We start from the raw sequence: 20349 nt of genomic DNA, 5'->3' as shown, positions 1-20349 counted from the left end.
GAAAATACTTCAGTTGCAGTTACCAAATAACATGAAGTTTATAGTTGGTAGTAAAAGAAAGAAGTGAAGAATTACTCCCCCTCCATCTAGATATGGCCCTCATCACCATTGTATCTGAATATCTCTGTATCTGTACTTTGAAAAGGCATATTGAGTTTATCTTATCACTTCCATAAAACTTGGTCCTTTGAGTACTGTACACTAAGGACTATAGGATTAAAATTAAATTTGTCCAGGATTCATCAGAATTTCACAGCACACCAAAACCACTGCTTCCCCAGTGGAGAGTACCACTTTTCATCATGCTTGATTGTGTCTTGGCAGTCTCATGCACCTCCAAAATGCTAACCGTTTTGTACAGCACTGAGGCAGACAGCTCCACAGGGTGAGCTGTTGCTTCCATACTGAAGGAGACATATTTCCTCTGTTTCCTCAGAGGGCCATATATCCTATTCCACCACTGTGTTTATGTCTTTCTGATAGAAGATAGAATTAGGTTTTATGCAGTACATATTTTTATTTGATGAAAATAGATTTTGAGAACTTATGGAAGGAAAAAAGACTGCTCAAAATATGGATTTGTATGAGGCAGGGCAGTGTTTAATATAGTATAATTGATGTCTAGATGTTTTAATAACATAGCAGCCAATGACAGAAGATATATAAGGAGAGTACAGATTTCTTCATGTTAATGTTGTAAATGTGCTCCTTGATCTCAAACAACTACAGTTCTACCTTAAACTCACATATTGAAGAGAGCTGTAAACTATACTATTTAACAGCATTTGGGCAATGATATTGTTTAATCCTCATAAGATCAGGTCATAGGAGATGTATTATTATTCCCTACTGTGCTGATTCATCTACCACAGCTGTTACACTGCTGGGGTAACCTGAATAAATGTGCATTAGTGGGATTAAACCAAAACTATGGTTTCATCTAGAGAATCAATGATGCCTTGAAGGGAGGGGGGAGAGGATATTAGTTAAATATGTTCTAATTGCATTTTGAATTATAAAAAGGCCCACATTAAAATGAAGTTTCATATCTAATTTCTATAATAAATGGATACTTTCAGAAGCTGCAGAAATATCTCTCAGAGCTGCCTGTTGTGTTTTTTATTTGGTTTTGGGGGAAGCTAAAAACAACCAGAATTTTAGTTTGAATAATATAGTCTGCTTTAGCTCTGCCTAACATCAGATATATATATAAAAATATGGAAAAATATTCACACAGCCATTGAGTATCTCTGAGAATATGTAGTCACTTGAGTGCATGTATGGGAAATATTTAAAAGCTGCAATATTTAATTACCGGTGAGTCTTTCATTTTAAAATATATGCTATCAGGAATTTGTGGTAGTCTAAAAATGTTTCTGCTTGAGTGTATGAGGGCCATTGAGCACTGATGAAATGTGATTTTGACCATTAAGTATTTTGTGTATATTATTTTCAGCTCTGGTTCTTACACAATCTTCATCACCAAAGTATCTGAGCACTTTCCAGAAGTGCCTTGAGCAATGTAAATAGCATCTGCCATGTGTGGTTTGTTCTCTCTCTTTCCTTTTCCGCAAGGAGAAATTGTGGTTATTTAAATATACAGGTGGGCCTGATAGAGCTGCCTATTAGTATGGTTGCCCAACACTTCCCATTATAAGATCCTGTGTTTGGTGGCCTATAACTTTGCCAGTCTTTAACCGTTTGGGCCAAAAATGTACATTGTGGCTTTCTCATTCATGCAGATATTTTCGGGGAGGCATGGAGGGGAGAATTTCAACTAAAACAATTCAGCTGTTTTCCAGAAAGAGGCTAGGGAAAAAATGTTGTTTTTCCCATATTACAAAACCCTGGCAACCTCTAGAGGGCTTCCAGCAGCTCCCATTGGCCGGGAGCAGTGAACCAGTGGGAGCCGCGGCCAGTGGGAGCCGCGATCGGCAGAACCTGTGGACGGGGCAGGTAAACAAACTGGCCTGGCCTGCCAGGGGCTTTCCCTACACAAGCAATGTCCCAAGTTTGGGAAACACTGCTCTAATGAAAGAGTGCTAGACGGCATGCATACAGGGTGTTAGAGAGGGCATCCATGCTTTGCCTAACTGAGGGACACATGGCAGTTTGCCAGGAGTCAAAGGGCTGCAGCTGGCTTTTCTGTCATATAATGTTATTGGTTTTCTTAAAGCAATTACAATAATATAATAAAAAGCACATCATGAGCATTAGAAAAGACGGGGTAAGAAGAGAGGAGGGAAGGGCTGTCACGAATATAGGCAAATAAGAATTATATCTTTTCCAGATATTTCTATGAAATCTGATAGAAGTTTCCAAGTTTGACTAATCGTTTGTTTGTTTGTTTACTTTTTGCATACTTATGTATTAAGATTTTATTAAGGAACTTAGTAAATTATAATGTAGCTACATTTTTCCAATTTCTCATTATATTTCTCTGAATGACTGACAGGGAAGACATTTGGAATGCATGGTAATCCAGACTGGTGGATCTGATGAGTTTAAATACCTGAGAGAGCCAATTTTTTATTAATATGGAAAAAAAAAAAACTTTGGTATACCTGATGCTAAAGATCCCATGCTAAGGAGATCTTTTTTTGGCAAAGATACACTGTATTGCTCTCCAGCTGGAAGAAGAAACTACAACTAGAAAAAATTATCTTAGATATCACTAATCTTAGTAATAGAGAAACTGATTAGCTCATTAGCAGTCTCAGAGGAACAACTTTTTTATTAGCAAAAAGAATGAGGAGTACTTGTGGCACCTTAGAGACAAACAAATTTATTTGGGCATAAGCTTTCATGGGCAAAAAACCACTTCATCAGATGCATGGAGTGGAAAATACAGTAGGAAGATATATATATCTATATATATATATCCCTATATATATATACAGGGAACATGAAAAGATGGGGCTTGCCATACCAACTCTAACGAGACAAATCAATTAAGGTGGGCTATTATCAGCAGGAGAAAAAAAAACTTTTGTAGTGATAATCAGGATGGCCCATTTCAAACAGTTGACAAGAAGGTCTGAGTAACAAATAGGGGAAAAAATTAGCATGGGGATGAAGTGGGTTTTTGCCCATGAAAGCTTATGCCCAAATAAATTTGTTAGTCTCTAAGGTGCCACAAGTACTCCTGTTCTTTTTGCTGATACAGACTAACACGGCTACCACTCTAAAACCTGTCTTCTTATTAGGTATTACTTACGCTAATCAGTATCAGCTATACAGATGCCCCTCTTTTATACTGAAAACCATCATTTACCATGCTTATTTAAAGAAGGAGAGCTTATTATTCACTTGACTCTTTAGTGCTGGTAACTAAAACAGAATTACTGACCTCACAGAAAAAGAATTATTCATTTGATAACTTTAGTGGCCCTAATTATCCTAGCTGCAATTATCCTTCATAAGTTTGTATTGGCCTGGCAACTAGACTTACCACGTGCAATATTAAGCCATTGTATTTGCACTTTTAAATGAAAATAAAAGTGGTGCCAAGATGGGAAATAATTAGGGATTTTCCTATTGCATCATCAAAGATAACCTAAATTGCCTACTACATTCCAGTTGCTTAAAAATAAACATTGCAGTCATGCAGCCACCTGTTTAGAGTCCAAAGTGCTATAAACATTAATAGATCCATCAAATTAGATGGTGAACTTGTCTGACTTAAATGCAGTCTACAGGTCAAAATACAACCTAAGAGTTCAAGAACGTAGCATGTAGATGTCCCTGGTTTACTTAAGTTTAGAGTACACAACGATCCATCTTTTTCTAAGCAGCGAGCTTGCTTCCTTGGTCAAAATGGAACTTTGCATAATGGGATTTGTAGCCTCTGTGAGGCACATTTTTATATTAAATATAAAGGCAACTGCAATCTGCACCATTTTGTCAAGTTAGATGCAGCTGAAAGGTTGTATTTAATTTTCTCTACAGATGGTCTGATTAACTTCCATTAAACTTAGTGGAAAGTCTTTCATTGGTTTCAGTCGAAGTTGGATTCAGCCCATAGTGACTGTTTTCTTCCCATCTCTCTCTGCACCATATCTTCAGTTACAGAAGATTTTGTTAGGGGCATTACATATTATAGCATCTGTTAATTGTCCACAATCAAGGTTACAGCGGTGTTAACATCAAAAGAATAATAAAAATAATAAATGAGGCTACTTTAAACTGCCATTAAACCTATTCTACTGTAAAACTCGACTATGAATAAATGCTTGAATTATAAGCAAATCTTTCCAGGTTTGGGGCCTAATTTTCAATATTGTATGTTCCAAAACATTATAGATGATTTCTTGTAAATAACTTAAAATGCATCTCAGATATTCATGGATTCCAATGATATTACAGATGTATATACCTGTGCCTTATTTTTATTAAGGTAACACCTTTAAAATTATTCTTGAAGAATAAGTTAGCTCTTTCTTGTGATATTAAATACCCTTACCATGCATAATCTATACTCCACACCTGCAGTTCCACTAACAAGTCTGCAGATCATGCATGTCTATGCTTGTATAAAGCATTTTAAAATCTGCCGTTCCTGTCTTTTGCCCTGTAATTTCTCTAATACATTTATTTATTATTATTATTATTCTGCAGAAAAAGCAAAGAACAAAGGATCTATCCCAGCTGTTTCATTCATACAATCCTTATGATCATAAGGTAAGAAAAAAATACACCGGCAGTATTTTTTGTTTAGAACAATTTCAAACATTTAAGATAACTATCTTGTCTGATTAGCATAAAGGTAAAAGGGAATGATGAAGATCTTGAAGTGTCTCTAAGATATCTTAACTTTCTTTTAATTGTAATATGTTAAATGTATAGTGATACATTTGTTCATGCCTAAGCCTGAAACTAAATTTCTGGATTTGGTATTTGTGAAACATACAGCTCTCACTAACCTTCCAGAAATATAATTTATGGATTTACAATGAATCTTATAAAAATCAACACTTGTTGTATTTGATACATTTTTTTTAAGTTTGTTCCTCTTGAGTACATTGGTTAGCTTGTTATGACCGTTAAGCCTTGAAATATGTAACACTAATGGATTACCTGTTGATTCTGGAGGTATGATTGGAGGAGGTTGCTTTGTTAATAGAAAGCCTGCTGGATATTCTGAGGAAGAAAATACACCCAATAATTCATGAGTTTGGTTCTTTAAGCAAGCACAGCTGATTTGTAACTATTTGTCAGCAATATGTGATCTACTTTTGTGGTGTTGCTGTTTTGTGAAGCGCTAAGTATTTGTGCAATTTTGAAAGTATTGGAATTTTTAAGAAGTAATAGTGAGACGTCCGTCTTGTCATTCTTGCTAGTAAGTTATGACCCTGTGTGGAGCAAATAAATGTGTACTGGAAATAGAGAACTCCTTCTTGAATAGCTTCATGCAGTTTACGATGATATTTCCATACCAACCAATTATCTCGAGCATTGACAAATTTTCAAAAGCATTAACAATGATATATAATTATTAAAATTCTTTTCAAGTTACATCCTTCACTTTGAAATGTCTTTTTTGTAGAGAGACTTCTATCATTTGTTATAGTCTGTATAGTGCAGATGTTAAGGGCTGGTGGAAATTGACAAATGTTATGAGTAAAAGAAATTAGTGACAGGATTTCTGATGGGAATATTGCATTTTGAAGCTGGAGCAGTTTAAGGTAAATGTAATAATAGATCAATTAAGATCTAATAAAGAGAAGCAACTGAAGAACCAAAAGCTTTGATACTCTTCTTCTTGTCTAAATTCTCCTGTGCTAAACACTTTTTTAAATTCATTGCACAAGGAAATTCCATTATTCTTTTATTAGCACTCTTAATGGAGCCTGGCCATTTGTAACTCCTGCCGCCTTCCTGTTCATATCCTTTGTGGCATTATATCAAAGTATCCTCAAATGATTTGGCTTCAGTTGTGAAGACTTATACACTCCTTTACAAATTAGTCATGAAGCGATGTGGAACTGAATGTAAATGCTTAGATATATTTCCTTTTGATCTTTGTTTTAGGACCTTTAATAAATTATTAAAAGTAATAGAATCGCTTGATGAGTGATTTTTAAAGCTAACAAGGTTTACTCTTTTGGCACTTTCATTCTTGCTCCATGTATGCATGTGTGTGCCTGAAAGAGTAAAAGGAACAAGAGAAGAAATGGTAGTGTAAGGGGAGACTCCTCCCTCCTTATTTTTTAAAAAATTCTGCCTATGAAGGTTTTCCCCAGTGCAATTGTCTCCCCGTTGGCAATGGGCCTAGAGAACCAGCTGCAAGTGTTCTGGCTGCATGCACTTAGTTTCCAATTTAACCCTTCATTCTAATATTCACAACCAATAAAATTCCTAGTTTTTAGTTTTAATCACATGAATCCAAATTGTATGGATAGTTCAGATAAATCAGTCATAGTTCAAAGCCAGAAGGGATCATCTAGTCTGACCTCTTGTATATCACAGGCCACTAACACCATCCAGAACCTGCACAATACACCCAACAACCACCTGCAATGTCATTCAAAACTCTACTTTGTAAATGAAGATTTCAATTTTACAAACACTAATTGCTGCACTTAAACTAGGGTTGCATGAAATGTGAATTATGAAAAGTATATTTTTAAACATTACCATATTTAAATTATATTATGTGACACTAATGTACAGTTTTCAAGTGAAAAATTTAATTTCTAAAATCCCATCATTTGGAAAAAAAAATCAAATAATTTTATGTGGAGGACTCCCCAAATACTTTGCTTATTAAAAAACCACTGTGAATGATCCTATTATTGACATGTGTTTAACCGCTTCCAGAATTTACAATTTTACATAGCTTTTCTAGAAACAGATTTCACCAAATTCTCTTTTTTAAGTGTTTTTATAGTCCTCTGTGGAGAAATACAGAGGTCCATTTCTGGGCAATTTATTCCTATTTCTGAAATACTTGCCTTTGTGCTTGTGTTTATGTAGGGCATGGGTCTTAAAGGTTTAAAATCCAGCATTCTTGGTGACTGAATACTGACTGTTATGTCATCTTTTGGTTTTAGGTGCATTATCGTGTTACAGCATTACTATTTCTGCAGTAAGATGTATAGAAATAGAGAGAGATTCTCCTGAGACCCTCATAAACATGAGATGTGTTTCTCAGAAGACTATCACAATAAGCAGAGCTTTTAAATAAATTAAACTTAAAAATTAGGGATTTTTCTTAGTTCTTCAGCTACGCCATTCTCACTTAAAATATTTTATTGAATTTAAAAGCATGTGTTGACACAGAAGAATGCCATTGAAGCCTTTACAGTCTGCATTTTAGTGAATCAGTGTTGTACTAAGAAAAATCTTTGACTCTCCCATCTGTAGAGAGTGCTTAGCTTTTCTAATATTTTTTTCCCAAATCATACTTGTCCTTTAAAACCTGTAATCTTGTTGTAAAAAGATGTTAAAGCAGTTGTGATAATAGTTTGATGGGTCAAAACTACTTACATTTGGCGAGCTTTATATGTTCTTCAGAGCCCAATACACACAGTGTGTCCAGATTCAGCACTACAGAACCTGGCATAGTTGGTGTCCTTTTTTGTTGTTGCAGGGTAAGCCCAAGTTTCGTATGGTCACACTAGCAGTGATTATCCCCTCATTAGAAAAAGATATGTGGTTTCAGGCTCTTAATATGCAGGATGCCTACTTTCACATAAAGAACAGGAGTACTTGTGGCACCTTAAAGACTAACAAATTTATTTTAGCATGAGCTTTCGTGAGCTGCAGCTCACTTCTTCGGATGCATAGAATGGAACACACAGACAGGGGATATTTATACATACAGAGAACATGAAAAGGTGGAAGTATGCATACCAACAGGAGAGTCTAATCAATTGAGATGAGCTTGATTAGACTCATGCTAAAATAAATTTGTTAGTCTTTAAGGTGCCACAAGTACTCCTGTTCTTTTTGCGGATACAGACTAACACGGCTGCTACTCTGAATACTTTCACATAGACATTCATTCAGCCCACAGACATTTCCTGAGGTTTACAGTCGGCTCGCAACATTTCCAGTACTGAGTTCTTCCCTTTGGAGTTGCCACTCCTCCAAGTTTTCACCAAGGTTTTCTCCATTGTGGCAGCCCACATCAGGCATTATGGCGTCCTCATGTTCCCATATCTTGACGACTGGCTCCTGGCGGCAGAGTCCAGACATAAGGCCCAAGTTTCAAGCTCCATATTGCTCAGCCCCCTTTCTTCCTTTGGAGTCAGTATCAATGCCAACAAATCAACTTTAAATCCCACACAATGCCTAGACTTTATAGGGGCCACCATCAACTCCATCATGGCATGAGCCTACCTACAACAAGACAAGTTCCAGAGTCTGCAAGAACTCATAACTCATGTAGTCAACAATCCTTTGGTCATGGCCAAGACTTGTCTATCCCTCTGGGGCCATATGGCCTTGTGCACATACATCGCCGCCTTTGCTCGACTTCACCTTGGCTGCTTCCAGATGTGGCTCCAGACAGTTTACTCACCCAATCATCACACCATGGACCTCAAACTAACAGTTCCCCCCCAAGGTAATCTCATCCCTCCAATGGTGGAGGGACCCAGGTCAGATCTGCATAGGGATTCTCTTCCTGCCTCCCGCCCCGAACAAGACTATTATCACCAACGCCTCCTGCCTAGGATGGGGAGCGCATGTGACCCACTACATGCCAGAGGGAACATGGACTCCTTGGAGCTCTGAGCAGTAAGGAAGACATGCCAAGCTTTCTCCCACTCATCTGTTTCCATCATATTCTCATCATGTCAGAAAATACGATGACTGTGTGCTACATCAACAAATGTGACAAGACTATGCTCAGAAGCAGTCACCCTTTGGAACTGGTGCATCCCCTACCAGATCATCTTATTTGCCGCTTGTCTTCCAGAGACACAGAATGTTATTGCAGACTCGGTCAGCAGATAGTTCATGATAGACCACAAGTGGGAACTCCATGATACCATTCTACAGGACACCTTCAGCAAATGGGGAACTCTGACCAGAGACGTCTTTGCATCCCCAGTCAACAGAAAATGCAGCACCTGGGACACCACTCACAGGGCGATGCTCTTATCGTCCCCTGATCGGACCCACTCAGTTACACCTTTCCTCCTCTCCCGCTCCTACCACGGGTGCTTCACAAGATCAGATGAGACAAAGCGACAGTCATCCTGATCACCCCCTATTAGCCCAGACAGTTTTGGTTTCGCAACCTCTTTTGTACGTATGTCGGTCCCCCAATCCCTATTCCTACTCTCCTCGATCTCCTCACACAACTCAACAGCAACATCATCCATCCCAATCCACAGGTGCTTCACCTCAGAGCCTTGTATTTGGATGGGCATCTTCTCTAGAACAGACATGTTCATAAGACATGCAGAATATCCTCTCCAGCAGCAGAAAGGACTCCACTAGGCACTATTTCCGAGCCAAGTGGAAATGCTTGGGCAAAACACAATGGGCTTTCCCTAGAAGCAGCTGGGATTCCCCTCCTCCTGGATTACCTCCTGTCCTTAAAGGCATCGGGTCTTGCCCTCAGCTCTCTCAAGGTCCACCTAGTGGCAATTAGCACCTTTCACCCCCTGGTGGAAGGACACTCCATCTTTACCTAATCGTTGGCTGCTAGGTTTTGGAAGAGCCTCATTAGAACCTTCCCAGCTGTACAACCCATTGGTCCCCAACAGGATCTCAACCTGGTTCTATCTGTACTAATCAAACCATCCTTCCTACCGCTGGCATCATATTCTATGGCCCTCCTTTCCATGAAGCTTGCTTTTCTTGTTTCTGTCACATTGGTGAGAAGGGTTGATGAGACCAGGGCCATGACATCAGACCCTCCTTTCATGACTTTCTGTAAAAATAAAGTATTCATAAGCCTACATCCCAAATTTTTGCCAAAGTTCATCTCCCAGTTTCACGTTAATCAATCTGTTCATTTACCTGCTTTCTTCCCGAATCCACACGCCTCAGAACAGGAACGACGACTCCATTCTCTATATGACCATCAGGCTTTGGCCTTCTGCCTGTGGAGGACAAAACTGATCAGGAGATTCCCCCAGACTGTTTGTTGCAATAGCTGAACTGGTTAAAGGGCAGGCAGTCTCCATACCACATATCTCTAAGTGGATTTCTCGGTACATTACCCTCTGCTATCAATTATCTGGGCTCCCACCACCTATAGCCAATAGGGGTGCTGGTACATTCAACGAGAGCCCAGCCTTCGACCATGGCCTCACTCCATGATGTACCACTTCGGGACATTTGTAGAGTGGCCATGTAAAGTTAAGTACACACCTTTGCTACGCATTGCACTTTAATGCATGACTCGGCAATGGATGCCTCGGGCATGGCTGTCCACCGCTAATCTCTCCCATCTGCATCCTTGCACTCTTCTCCAGCTTAGGTACTGCTTGTTAGTCACCCTCAGTGGAATATAATAGGGACCATCACTCGAAGAAGAAGATGAGGGAGCTACTTACCTGTAACTGAAGGTTCTTGGAGATGTGTGGTCCCTATTGGTATTCTACTTCTTTCCCTCCTTCCCCTCTGCTGCAGATCTGTTGGATTTGCAGTGGAGAGGGAACTGGAGGTGTGGTCAGTCTGCCCACCCTTTATCACTGTGGACGAAACCAGGATGCATGGACCAAAGGACACTACTTTCAAATTCTCTGTTTCCAGGTGCATAGAGTGCATGCATTAACCCCTCAGTGGAATACAGATGGGGCCACATATCTTTAAGAACCTCCTGTTATAGGTAAGTAACCTCCTCTTACACACATATGCCATAGCACAGGGTAGCTATCTAATCTATCTCACCTAATCATGTCTCTAATAATGCCCCAAGTGGTTGACCAGTTAGATAGTCATATAACTAAGCCATTTTAACTCACATGATCCTTTCTCATTAGTTTGTTTAGCTGTCTATGGGCCTGATACAGAACCTCTTGAAATCAATGAGAAAACTTCCCTTGGTGTCAGTGGACTCTGAATTAGTTCCTATGGCTGGGATCCTGCAAACACTTAATGCCTCATGTAATAGTGATAACAGTTATAATAAAATGATGTGTATTGCTATGCTGGAAGGTGTAAATGGCTATTATCAACACAGACCTAGTAGAAGTCCATGGGTGTACTAAGCACCCTTCATTTGGACTAAATGGAGGGACCAGTTAAGACCCTTTTTGTTTTGTGATAGCTGAAACAATAGAATCAACCACCCAAAGCATGGCCCATCATGGCAACGCCTGAATAGAAGCTAAGCCATGTGGCCCTGTGGGTTTCCCCTGACTGATTGCACACGCAAGGGCTGGGGCATTGATTGGTGGTAATGATATGCATCTGTACATTAGTGAGAAGCAGAAAGTCAGCAGACAGGGAGAGAAGTTGTACTGAGTGCGGCCCTAGGAAGGAGTCAAGAGAGAGGAAGCCAAGTAAACTGCCTCCTGTTATTTGTTTCTGCTGTGTTCAGGGAAACAGGATTTGTGTACTTCTTTATACATAAACAGGATTGCACCAAAGAAACTCCTGACTCCATCATCAGTTTCTCCTCCTAACAGAAACAACCCAGCAAGGCCCCAAAAACTGGCTCAGCACTGAGGCTGCAAGGAGTGACACTGTCGTACTATGTTAATTACTTTTAAAAATGTGTGGTTCAAAAATCTGTAATTTTGATTTGTCTACTGTTTAGTATAACTTTGATTGCATGAGAAAATGACTAAATACTAAAAGAATAACTTAATCTAAGAAAACATTTTCACAAGCATCTTACTGAAAAAGTAACCTCTGTATAGTGTCCTTACAAACTGATACCCAAAGTGCAAAGAGAGATCATAGAAATAATCTTTTTATTTGAAAAAAAAGTTACATCTGGCATAATTGAAAATATTAACACCAGACTTAATTTTTGAAAGAAGCTTGTGAAAAATAGGAACATAGAGTTGCAGCATTATATATAGCTAAGAAGCGAGGCTTGCATCTTTCAATAATCCATGCGGTACTACAGTTCTAGCATTCCCTGATTCCCCAAGGTTCTCTGTCTTCTTCCTCATTGTTAATTAAGACAATGTTAGGAGTTTCACAGTTTACTGGTCTTAAAAAGTCCTCTGTTTTACATATGAATGATAGGAGCTATCTTGTAAAAGAAATGACAGTCATACTCTGAGTACCCCAAATCAGATACTGACTTTTTTTTTAAATGTTAGAAAAGCCCCCTTTCAGAATTGCTATAAAACAATAGGCAATAATCCTGTCACATTTAATATTTTTTTCTGACTAAAGAATTGGTTTTTGTAATGTTAATTGTTTGTTTGTCTGTGAGTATGCATATACAGCACCACTTCCATGTGGATGTGCAGATTGCATTTCTGAGGCAGAATTTTTAAAAGGCAGTTTCTTTTGAGAGACTTTCTCTTGCTTCAGATTTCTCAGATAATGATTTGGATTTATGACTTTGGAAAATAACAAAAATCACTTTCCCTAGCTTCCATTAATTCCAAGAACAAGCACTGTACTATATCAGAAGGCTATCGCAATTTGTCAGGCCTACATTACAAGCCATAGTTCAAGTTTCCTAATGCAGGAGTGCAGGTGCTTTGAAGTGTTCTTCTGGAAAATGAGACTATTGGGTTATTGTCGACTGGCTTGCACAGAGCCTTGTACTGATGCCTGAAAAGAGATTTCAGATTTAATTTAATTGATCATACGTCAAATATGACCAAATATTTGTGGAAAACATGCTCATTGTAACCTCAGAAACAAGGCACTGGATTGGTTCATTTTATTTATTTGTTTGTTTTTCATGCTCAGCACTGCTCTTTGGAGCAGGTTACATAAGGTTGTTTGTGCACTTGTGGTATGTTGTGAGACTTGAAAGAAGAAGACTGAAGGAGGAACACTTGAATGGTCTTGTGCTAATGGCACACTTGAACACTGCTTGATGGAAAAGAAAATCTTAAGGTCTGAAAAGCTGCTACTTTTTCTTCACTTAACTATCAGCTGTATTCAAGTTCATTTTCTTACCATCTGAAATCAAAAACAGCAGGCAAATATTTGGGTTTTTAGAAAGAGCTGTTCAGTTTCTAGGAGCATACAGAGTTTGGAGGCAGTAAAAAAGGTAACAAAATATTACAATGGAGAGACTTGCTTGTTTATTGAAAGGCTTGCTTAGAAACAAGAGGACATGTGCTGCCCTTAATTCAGTAATTGAAATCCACTTACAGATATGTCTTGCATCCTAAGTTAATGGGAAAAAATATTGGTTTGCTGTTATAAAATCAGTGATTGCTTTTGTTTTGCAGCACTGATGAATACAAATATATAAAAATATGCAGTATATTGCTGTTTAATGTTATGGTTTAAGACTTTGCTGTAACAGTTGTTAACACTTAATCAAAAAACATGAAAAGAAAAGAAAAAAGACTCCACTACCTCCTGATAACCAAGTTGTTTGGGATTAGTGCCTCAGTTTTCAGAGTGAAAAACGGTTGCATTTTGTTCAAGTACGACAGATTTTTATTATAGAAACAGTGAAACCTTACTAAAAACTGTCCTGTCACCAGACATGCATTAAAAACAGGCAAGACGGTAAGCAAAGGTAATAAAATGACTGAAAAATATTGACTTTGAAGGTGTCTAGTGAGCTACCACAGTTGGTCTTATTTAAATATCTTAATGATTTTGAAGAGAGTATAAGTAACATGCTAATGAAATTCATAGATTTTACTAAATTGGGACTTACCCCAAACCAACCCCTACAGAATGAGAAATAATATAGAGAAATCTAAAAACAATAATACAATGGGAAAAATATTATTAAAAGAGTTCAACATAGAAAAATATGTAGAAAAATAACCCAGAACACAGTTCTTATGGGCTGGGAAAATCTGAAAAGTAGTAATACTAAAAGAGATCTTAGTTTATTAGACATGAATTTGCAGTGTGATCCTCTAGCAGAATTAGCCTATGCAACTTTTGCTTGCATATTCATATTTTTATAGAGCACAAAAGTAATAGTCTTCCTCAACATGGCCTTTTGGTGCAGCTGCTTCCAAAATATTTTCTTCAGATTTGGACAGCTTGTTACCAGAAAAATATTGACAAATGGGATATCTACCTTCCTGCATTTCAGTTGTTAACATCAGAAACATCTGATCCCATTTGAGTTTTGTAACCATTATTGTTCTGATGTGCCTTGGCATGGCACTACCATGGCTGTTGGTCACAGCACCGCCTACAGGAGGAAAGGAAGCACTGTATATGGAATCAACGCAAAACAACTTGTTCTCTCAAGAGAACAGCGTAGATGTAGCTTCTGTGCCACATGTCAGAGACCAGCAGAAAGACATGGGGATAATGGTGGTTGTAATGGCCCTGATCTTGCACCATTCAAGTCAATAGGAACTTTGCCATTGACTTCAGTGAGTGTATGATCAAGCACTAAGGTTTTTTTATACTGGCTTTTTACGTAGATTACCCACCCTAAAAGCCAACTGTGTGGATGTGATAGACTAGTGTTTTATCCACCCCACCCATTTCACTGGAGACTGCAAGCTGACTTTGTTCACAAAATCACTACAAATCTCCCTTTGTTCTTGTGGAAGGTTAAATAACATGTCAGGTTCACTGACATTAGCCAGGTTTTGTATTCCTTTATTTCAAAGCATTTTGGATAGTCATTTTACAAATTACACCGAAGCCACATACTCCATTAACTTTCTAGTTGTCCTGTTTACTCCTTGTTTTTAACATTTTATTACTTTTTCTTACGTGTGCTTCATAAAAACAGGTGTTTTTCCTCTGATGTTGTGTCTCAGTAATAGGAGAGCTCAAAGCTCTTCAGCAAACCAGGCCTTTTTGCATAAACCCTGGATGATATCAAGTAGCAGCACAGAAGATGTCTTGCAGGGCCCTGTGGTGTTTGCAAAATAAGACAAATTTTTATGCCACGTAGGTTAGCTCAAGCTCCAGAAGCATATTATAAACCCTGTGGAGAACCAGATGTCATAGTTTAACAAATGATTAAATCTTGTGGGGCTTGTTTAAACATTTAAAGTCTTTCCATATGAAATCGAAAATCTTTATATTGAGAATTTTCTATAGCTGTTGCTATAGGACTTCATCCAAAAAAAAGGGTCAAACATATTTCAGGTGAAGGCCCTGATCAGATTTTCCCAAGTTACAAAAAATCAAAATTGGGTTCCACTTCTATAGTTTGGATTCTTTCCAGGGAAAGCATTTTTATAATTTTCATTTTTGTCTTAACTTCCGCTATGTGATATATTCCATTATGGTCATGAGAGATGGTAGAAGAAAGTGTTCATTATCATACAGTAAAACAACAAAACCCAAAATGATTATGAGAAACTATTGGTTTAGTCTGTTTCAGTTAGTCTGTGAAAGGAATGGAGATAAAAACTCTTCTACACAGTAAATAAAGTTGTATTAGACCCTTTTCTATGCTTCCCTTAGTCCACTATCTTAATATGAGCTCAAATGCTAGACTTTAAAACACAGCAGAGGATGTAGGAAGAGACCTCAAAAAGTCATCTAGTCCATCTCCCTGTGCTGAAGCAGGATTATGCACACCTAGATTGTCCCTCACAGTTGTTTATCTAATCTCTTCTTAAAAAGCTCTTGTGATGAGGATTCCACAACCTACTGAGGTAACTTGTTCCATTGTTTATTTATCCTTATAGTTAGAAAGTTTTCCCAGGCCTGGTCTACACTAGGACTTTAATTCGAATTTAGCAGCGTTAATTCGAACTAACCGCTCAACCGTCCACACTAGGAAGCCATTTAATTCGAACTAGAGGGCTCTTTAGTTCGAATTTGGTACTCCACCCCGGCAGGTGGAGTAACGCTAAATTCGACATGGCTAGCTCGAATTAGGCTAGGTGTGGATGCAAATCGAACTTAGTAGCTCCGGGAGCTATCCCACAGTGCACCACTCTGTTGACGCTCTGGACAGCAGTCCGAGCTTGGATTCTCTGACCAGCCACACAGGAAATGACCCGGGAAAATTTGAATTCATTTTCCTGTCTGGGCACTTTGAATCTGACGTCCTGGCTGGACATCGGGGCGAGCTCCGCAGCACCTGCAACGATGCAGAGCTCTCCAGCAGAGGAGTCCGGCCAATCCAAGAATAGAAAGAGGTCCCCAGCATGGACAGACCGGGAAGTCCTGGATCTGATCGGTGTGTGGGGCGAGGAGTCTGTGCTGTCGGAGCTGCGCTCCAGCAAGCAGAATGCAAAGACCTTCGAGAAGGTCTCCAAAGCAATGATAGAGAAAGGATACAGCCGGGATGCAATGCAGTGCCGCGTGAAAATCAAGGACCTGAGACAAGGCTACCAAAAAGTCAGAGCGGCAAACGGACGCTCCGGAGCCCAGCCCCAGACATGCCGCTTCTACGAGGCACTGCATGCCATTCTAGGTGGGTCTGCCACCACTGCCCCACCAGTGACCGTGGACTCAGTGGATGACATAGTGAACCTGGACAGTTCCTCCTCGATGTTCGCCGATGGGGAAGATGAGGAAGGGTCTGTGGAGGACGGTGCAGGCGACAGCGAACACAATATCGCTTTCCCTGACAGCCAGGATCTCTTCATCACCCTCACAGAGATCCCCTACCAACCCTCCCCGGCCGTTAACCCGGACTCTGAATCAGGGGAAGGATCAGGCGGTAAGTGCTAGAAACATGTAAACATTTATTTTTTATAAAACAGGTATAAAAAATAGAAATACTATATATAAAATTTTCAATGAAAAACGATATGAAAAGTAGGTCCACACATATAGGGATTGAACAATAATCCTCCAGGGACAATTCAAGAAAGGTCTCATTTAGGTCCTCGAAAAGCCTCCGCAGGAGGTTCCTGGGGAGAGGTGCCTTGTTGGGTGCTCCGTGGAAGCACACTCTTCCGCGCCAGGACATCCTTATGTAGATGGGAATCATCGCCTCTACAAGCATGGCCGCATATGGTCCTGGTCTCTGCAGGGCTTCCCTTAGCATCCGCTCTTTGTGACTCCAAGGGACCTGCATCAGGGTGATCTCGTTCATGAAATGCTGCATCTAATTAGGGCAATTAGTGTATTGTTACTGTTGTGAATGGTTGACTTTTACTTTGCATAACAATGACCCTCGCTTAACAGCCACGTGTTGTAGGCCACATAGGAAAAGCATACATTGATCTTTCCCGTGCACTGGCGGGAGTGGCTGGAAAAGGGTCAGAGTATATGATTTCCAGATTGCCTTTAGCGGGAGGGCACAGCTATCCATTAACTGATAAGCAGAATGTACTGTAAGGCTTACCAGGACTGTCTGCTAGACGGATTCAGCTGTCTCTCCCCACTTGTCCGCTCTCCTGTGCAATGCCGCAGCCAATGAGAGCGTATTCCGAAATCTCGAACTTGTCCCGAGATCTCGTGAGGCTTGTTGCCCTGTATGGTCTTGTTCAGAGAAACTGACTAGACTGTGTTCACTGTTCGCAAACATGTATCTGTTCAAGGAAATCAGTTACTTTTCCCATCACACAGCTTCGGCTCTTTCCCGGACTGCCCCGGCATCCCCTCGCAGAGGCTGGCGCAGATTAGGCGGCGAAAGAAAAAGACTAGGGACGAGATGTTCGCGGAACTGATGGCTTCCTCCAGAGCCGAGGCAGCAGAGCAGACACAGTGGAGGGAGACCCTATGTCAACAGCATCGCACACACATCGAACGGGAGGATAGGTGGCGGCAGGAAGACCAGCAGGCGACTCAAACGCTGCTTGGGCTAATGAGGGAGCAAACGGACACGCTCCGGCGCCTTGTTGATGTTCTGCAGGACCGCAGGCAGGAGGACAGAGCCCCCCTGCAGTGTATCTGCAACCGCCCTCCCCCGCCAAGAAGTCCTGCCCCCCCCCTCACCCAAAAGTACAAAGGCGGTAGGGGCCGTGAGAACTGTCACTGCACCACTGCATAGCGCTAATGTACCACACACCTCTCATGCTATAAATTTGTAGAAGTGCTTCCCTTACAGGCTCACCCAGTCCCAAATCCAAGTTTCATCCCCCCACTGTGTATTAGATTATTAAAAGCTGTTTGCTGTTATTCACTGTTTCGGTCATGTCTTTCGTGTCAGAGGATTTCTTTGTGTATGGGGGGGGAGGGGATTTATAATTGCACGATATAGCCTACATTACCAGGGTACAGACTTGGGGGCATGATCAACTGCAGGGCACACACACACTGCAGTCAGTAGGCACCAGGGTCACTCTGTGTGGTGTATGCTGCCCCGGGTCATTCTGTGATGTGTATGCTTGTCCAGGGTCCTAGCACCTGCCACCCCCTTAATGTTAAGGCACGCTGCCCTTACCATGCACTTCCACCGTAGCAACGAGCCTCTCCGCTGCCCTGAGCCCCAGCAAGAGCCCTCATCCACGGACAGATACTCACCCTTCCCCCACACCCCTCACCCCTTCCTACGCCCAAACCTGCAGCCCACTGCCGTCATCCAAACCCCTATCCAAAGAAGGCACCACTCGCCCCTTCCTGCAAACCCACCCCTTCCTGCAATCCCTCCCCTTGATGCACAACCACTTGCAACCGTCCCCCACCCCAGAGACCTATGTAGGAGCAGGAGGATGTCATTCCTCTATGGAACAAGCGGTCTGTACATCAGTGCACACCGTGCCCAGCACAGTATGCGTCCATGTTTCAACAACTGAACAGAAATGCAAAGTAAAACAAAGATTTATTAATAATGAGTGTAACAATTAATTGTATTTAAAACGTGCTTTGGAAGTGGGGGAAACTTGGAGAACGGGGTATGTAACCGCAGATCGAAATCAACACATACAGACACAGGCCCATGGTCACTTTCTATTGAAAGCAAGTGGAGAGTCAAAGGTTACCCTGCTCTCCGAGGAAACTAGCTTTCAAAGCCTCCCGGATACACAGCGCTTCCCGCTGGGATATTCTCTCGGCACGGGTGTCTGGCTGAGCGTAAACTGCAGCCAGGCGATTTGCCTCAACCTCCCATCCGGACAAAAAGGTCTCGCCATTGCTCTCACAGAGATTGTGGAGCACACAGCAAGCAGCAATAACTACGGGGATATTCTTTTCGCTGATGTCCGAGCGAGTCAGTAAGCTCCGCCATCTCCCCTTGAGACGTCCGAAAGCACACTCCACCACCATTCTGCACTTGCTCAGCCGGTAGTTGAAGAGTTCCTTCTCTCTGTCCAAGGCGCCTGTATAGGGCTTCATGAGCCAGGGCATTAGCGGGTAGGCTGGGTCCCCGAGGATCACTGTAGGCATCTGCACATCCCCAACCGTTACTTTGTGGTCCGGGAAGAAAGTTCCTGCCTGGAGGCGTCTAAACAGACCAGAGTTCCTGAACACACGCGCGTCATGAACCTTGCCCGCCCACCCAACGAAGATGTTGGTAAAACGTCCCCTATGGTCCACCAGTGCTTGCAGCACCATAGAAAAGTAGCCCTTTCGGTTAATGTACTCGCTGGCCTGGTGGGCCGGTGCCAGGATAGGGATGTGAGTCCCATCTATAGCCCCACTGCAGTTTGGGAATCCCATCGCGGCGAAGCCATCTATGATGTCCTGGACGTTTCCGAGAGTCACTACCTTTGAGAGCAGTTGCTCAACGATTGCGTGGGCTACTTCAATCACAGCAACCCCCACGGTAGATTTGCCCACGCCAAAGTGGTTCGCTACTGACCGGTAGCTGTCTGGCGTTGCAAGTTTCCAGAGGGCTATGGCCACTCGCTTCTGCACACTCAAGGCTGCTCGCATCCGGGTGTCCTGGCGCTTCAGGGCAGGGGACAGCAAGTCACAGAGTTCAAGGAAAGTGCCCTTACGCATCCTGAAGTTTCGCAGCCACTGTGATTCATCCCAGACCTGCAGCACTATGCGGTCCCACCAGTCCGTGCTTGTTTCCCGGGCCCAGAATCGCCGTTCCACAGCATGAACTTGACCCATTGCCACCATGATCTCCACGGCGCGGCGTACCCTGCTTTGTGAGAGGTCTGCGCCACTCTGTGAATTCCTGTCCTCACCGCGCTGCCGGAGCCTCCTCGCCCGATTTCTCAGCAGCTGACTGTGGAAGAGGTGGACGATAAGGTGCGAGGAGTTGACAATGGCCATAAGTGCAGCGATGATCGCAGCGGGCTCCATGCTCGCAGTGCTGTGGCGTCCGAGCTGTAACCGACCAGAGAAGGGCGCGAACAGATTTCCCGCCGGAGCTTTCAGGGAGGGAGGGCGTGATTGACGGTTCTATGATGACAGTTACCCAAAACCACCCTCGACACATTTTTCCCCCCAGCAGGCATT

General features: G+C 41.5%; 1 protein-coding gene across 2 annotated transcripts in view; it reads left to right on the top strand.

Annotated features, from left to right (window-relative positions):
- CDKAL1 (CDK5 regulatory subunit associated protein 1 like 1) overlaps nucleotides 1-20349 on the top strand; it is a 636289-nt gene that overhangs the window by 483981 nt on the left and 131959 nt on the right. For both annotated transcript variants that reach the window (XM_045004929.1, XM_045004930.1), the window contains exon 13: nucleotides 4618-4680. In XM_045004929.1, coding sequence (XP_044860864.1) covers nucleotides 4618-4680 — 63 coding nt within the window. The remainder of the gene's footprint in view (nucleotides 1-4617; nucleotides 4681-20349) is intronic.

The sequence above is a fragment of the Mauremys mutica genome, chromosome 2 (genome assembly GCF_020497125.1).
Source record: "Mauremys mutica isolate MM-2020 ecotype Southern chromosome 2, ASM2049712v1, whole genome shotgun sequence".
NCBI lineage: Eukaryota > Metazoa > Chordata > Testudines > Geoemydidae > Mauremys > Mauremys mutica.
This window is presented reverse-complemented; position numbering and strand designations above follow the sequence as displayed.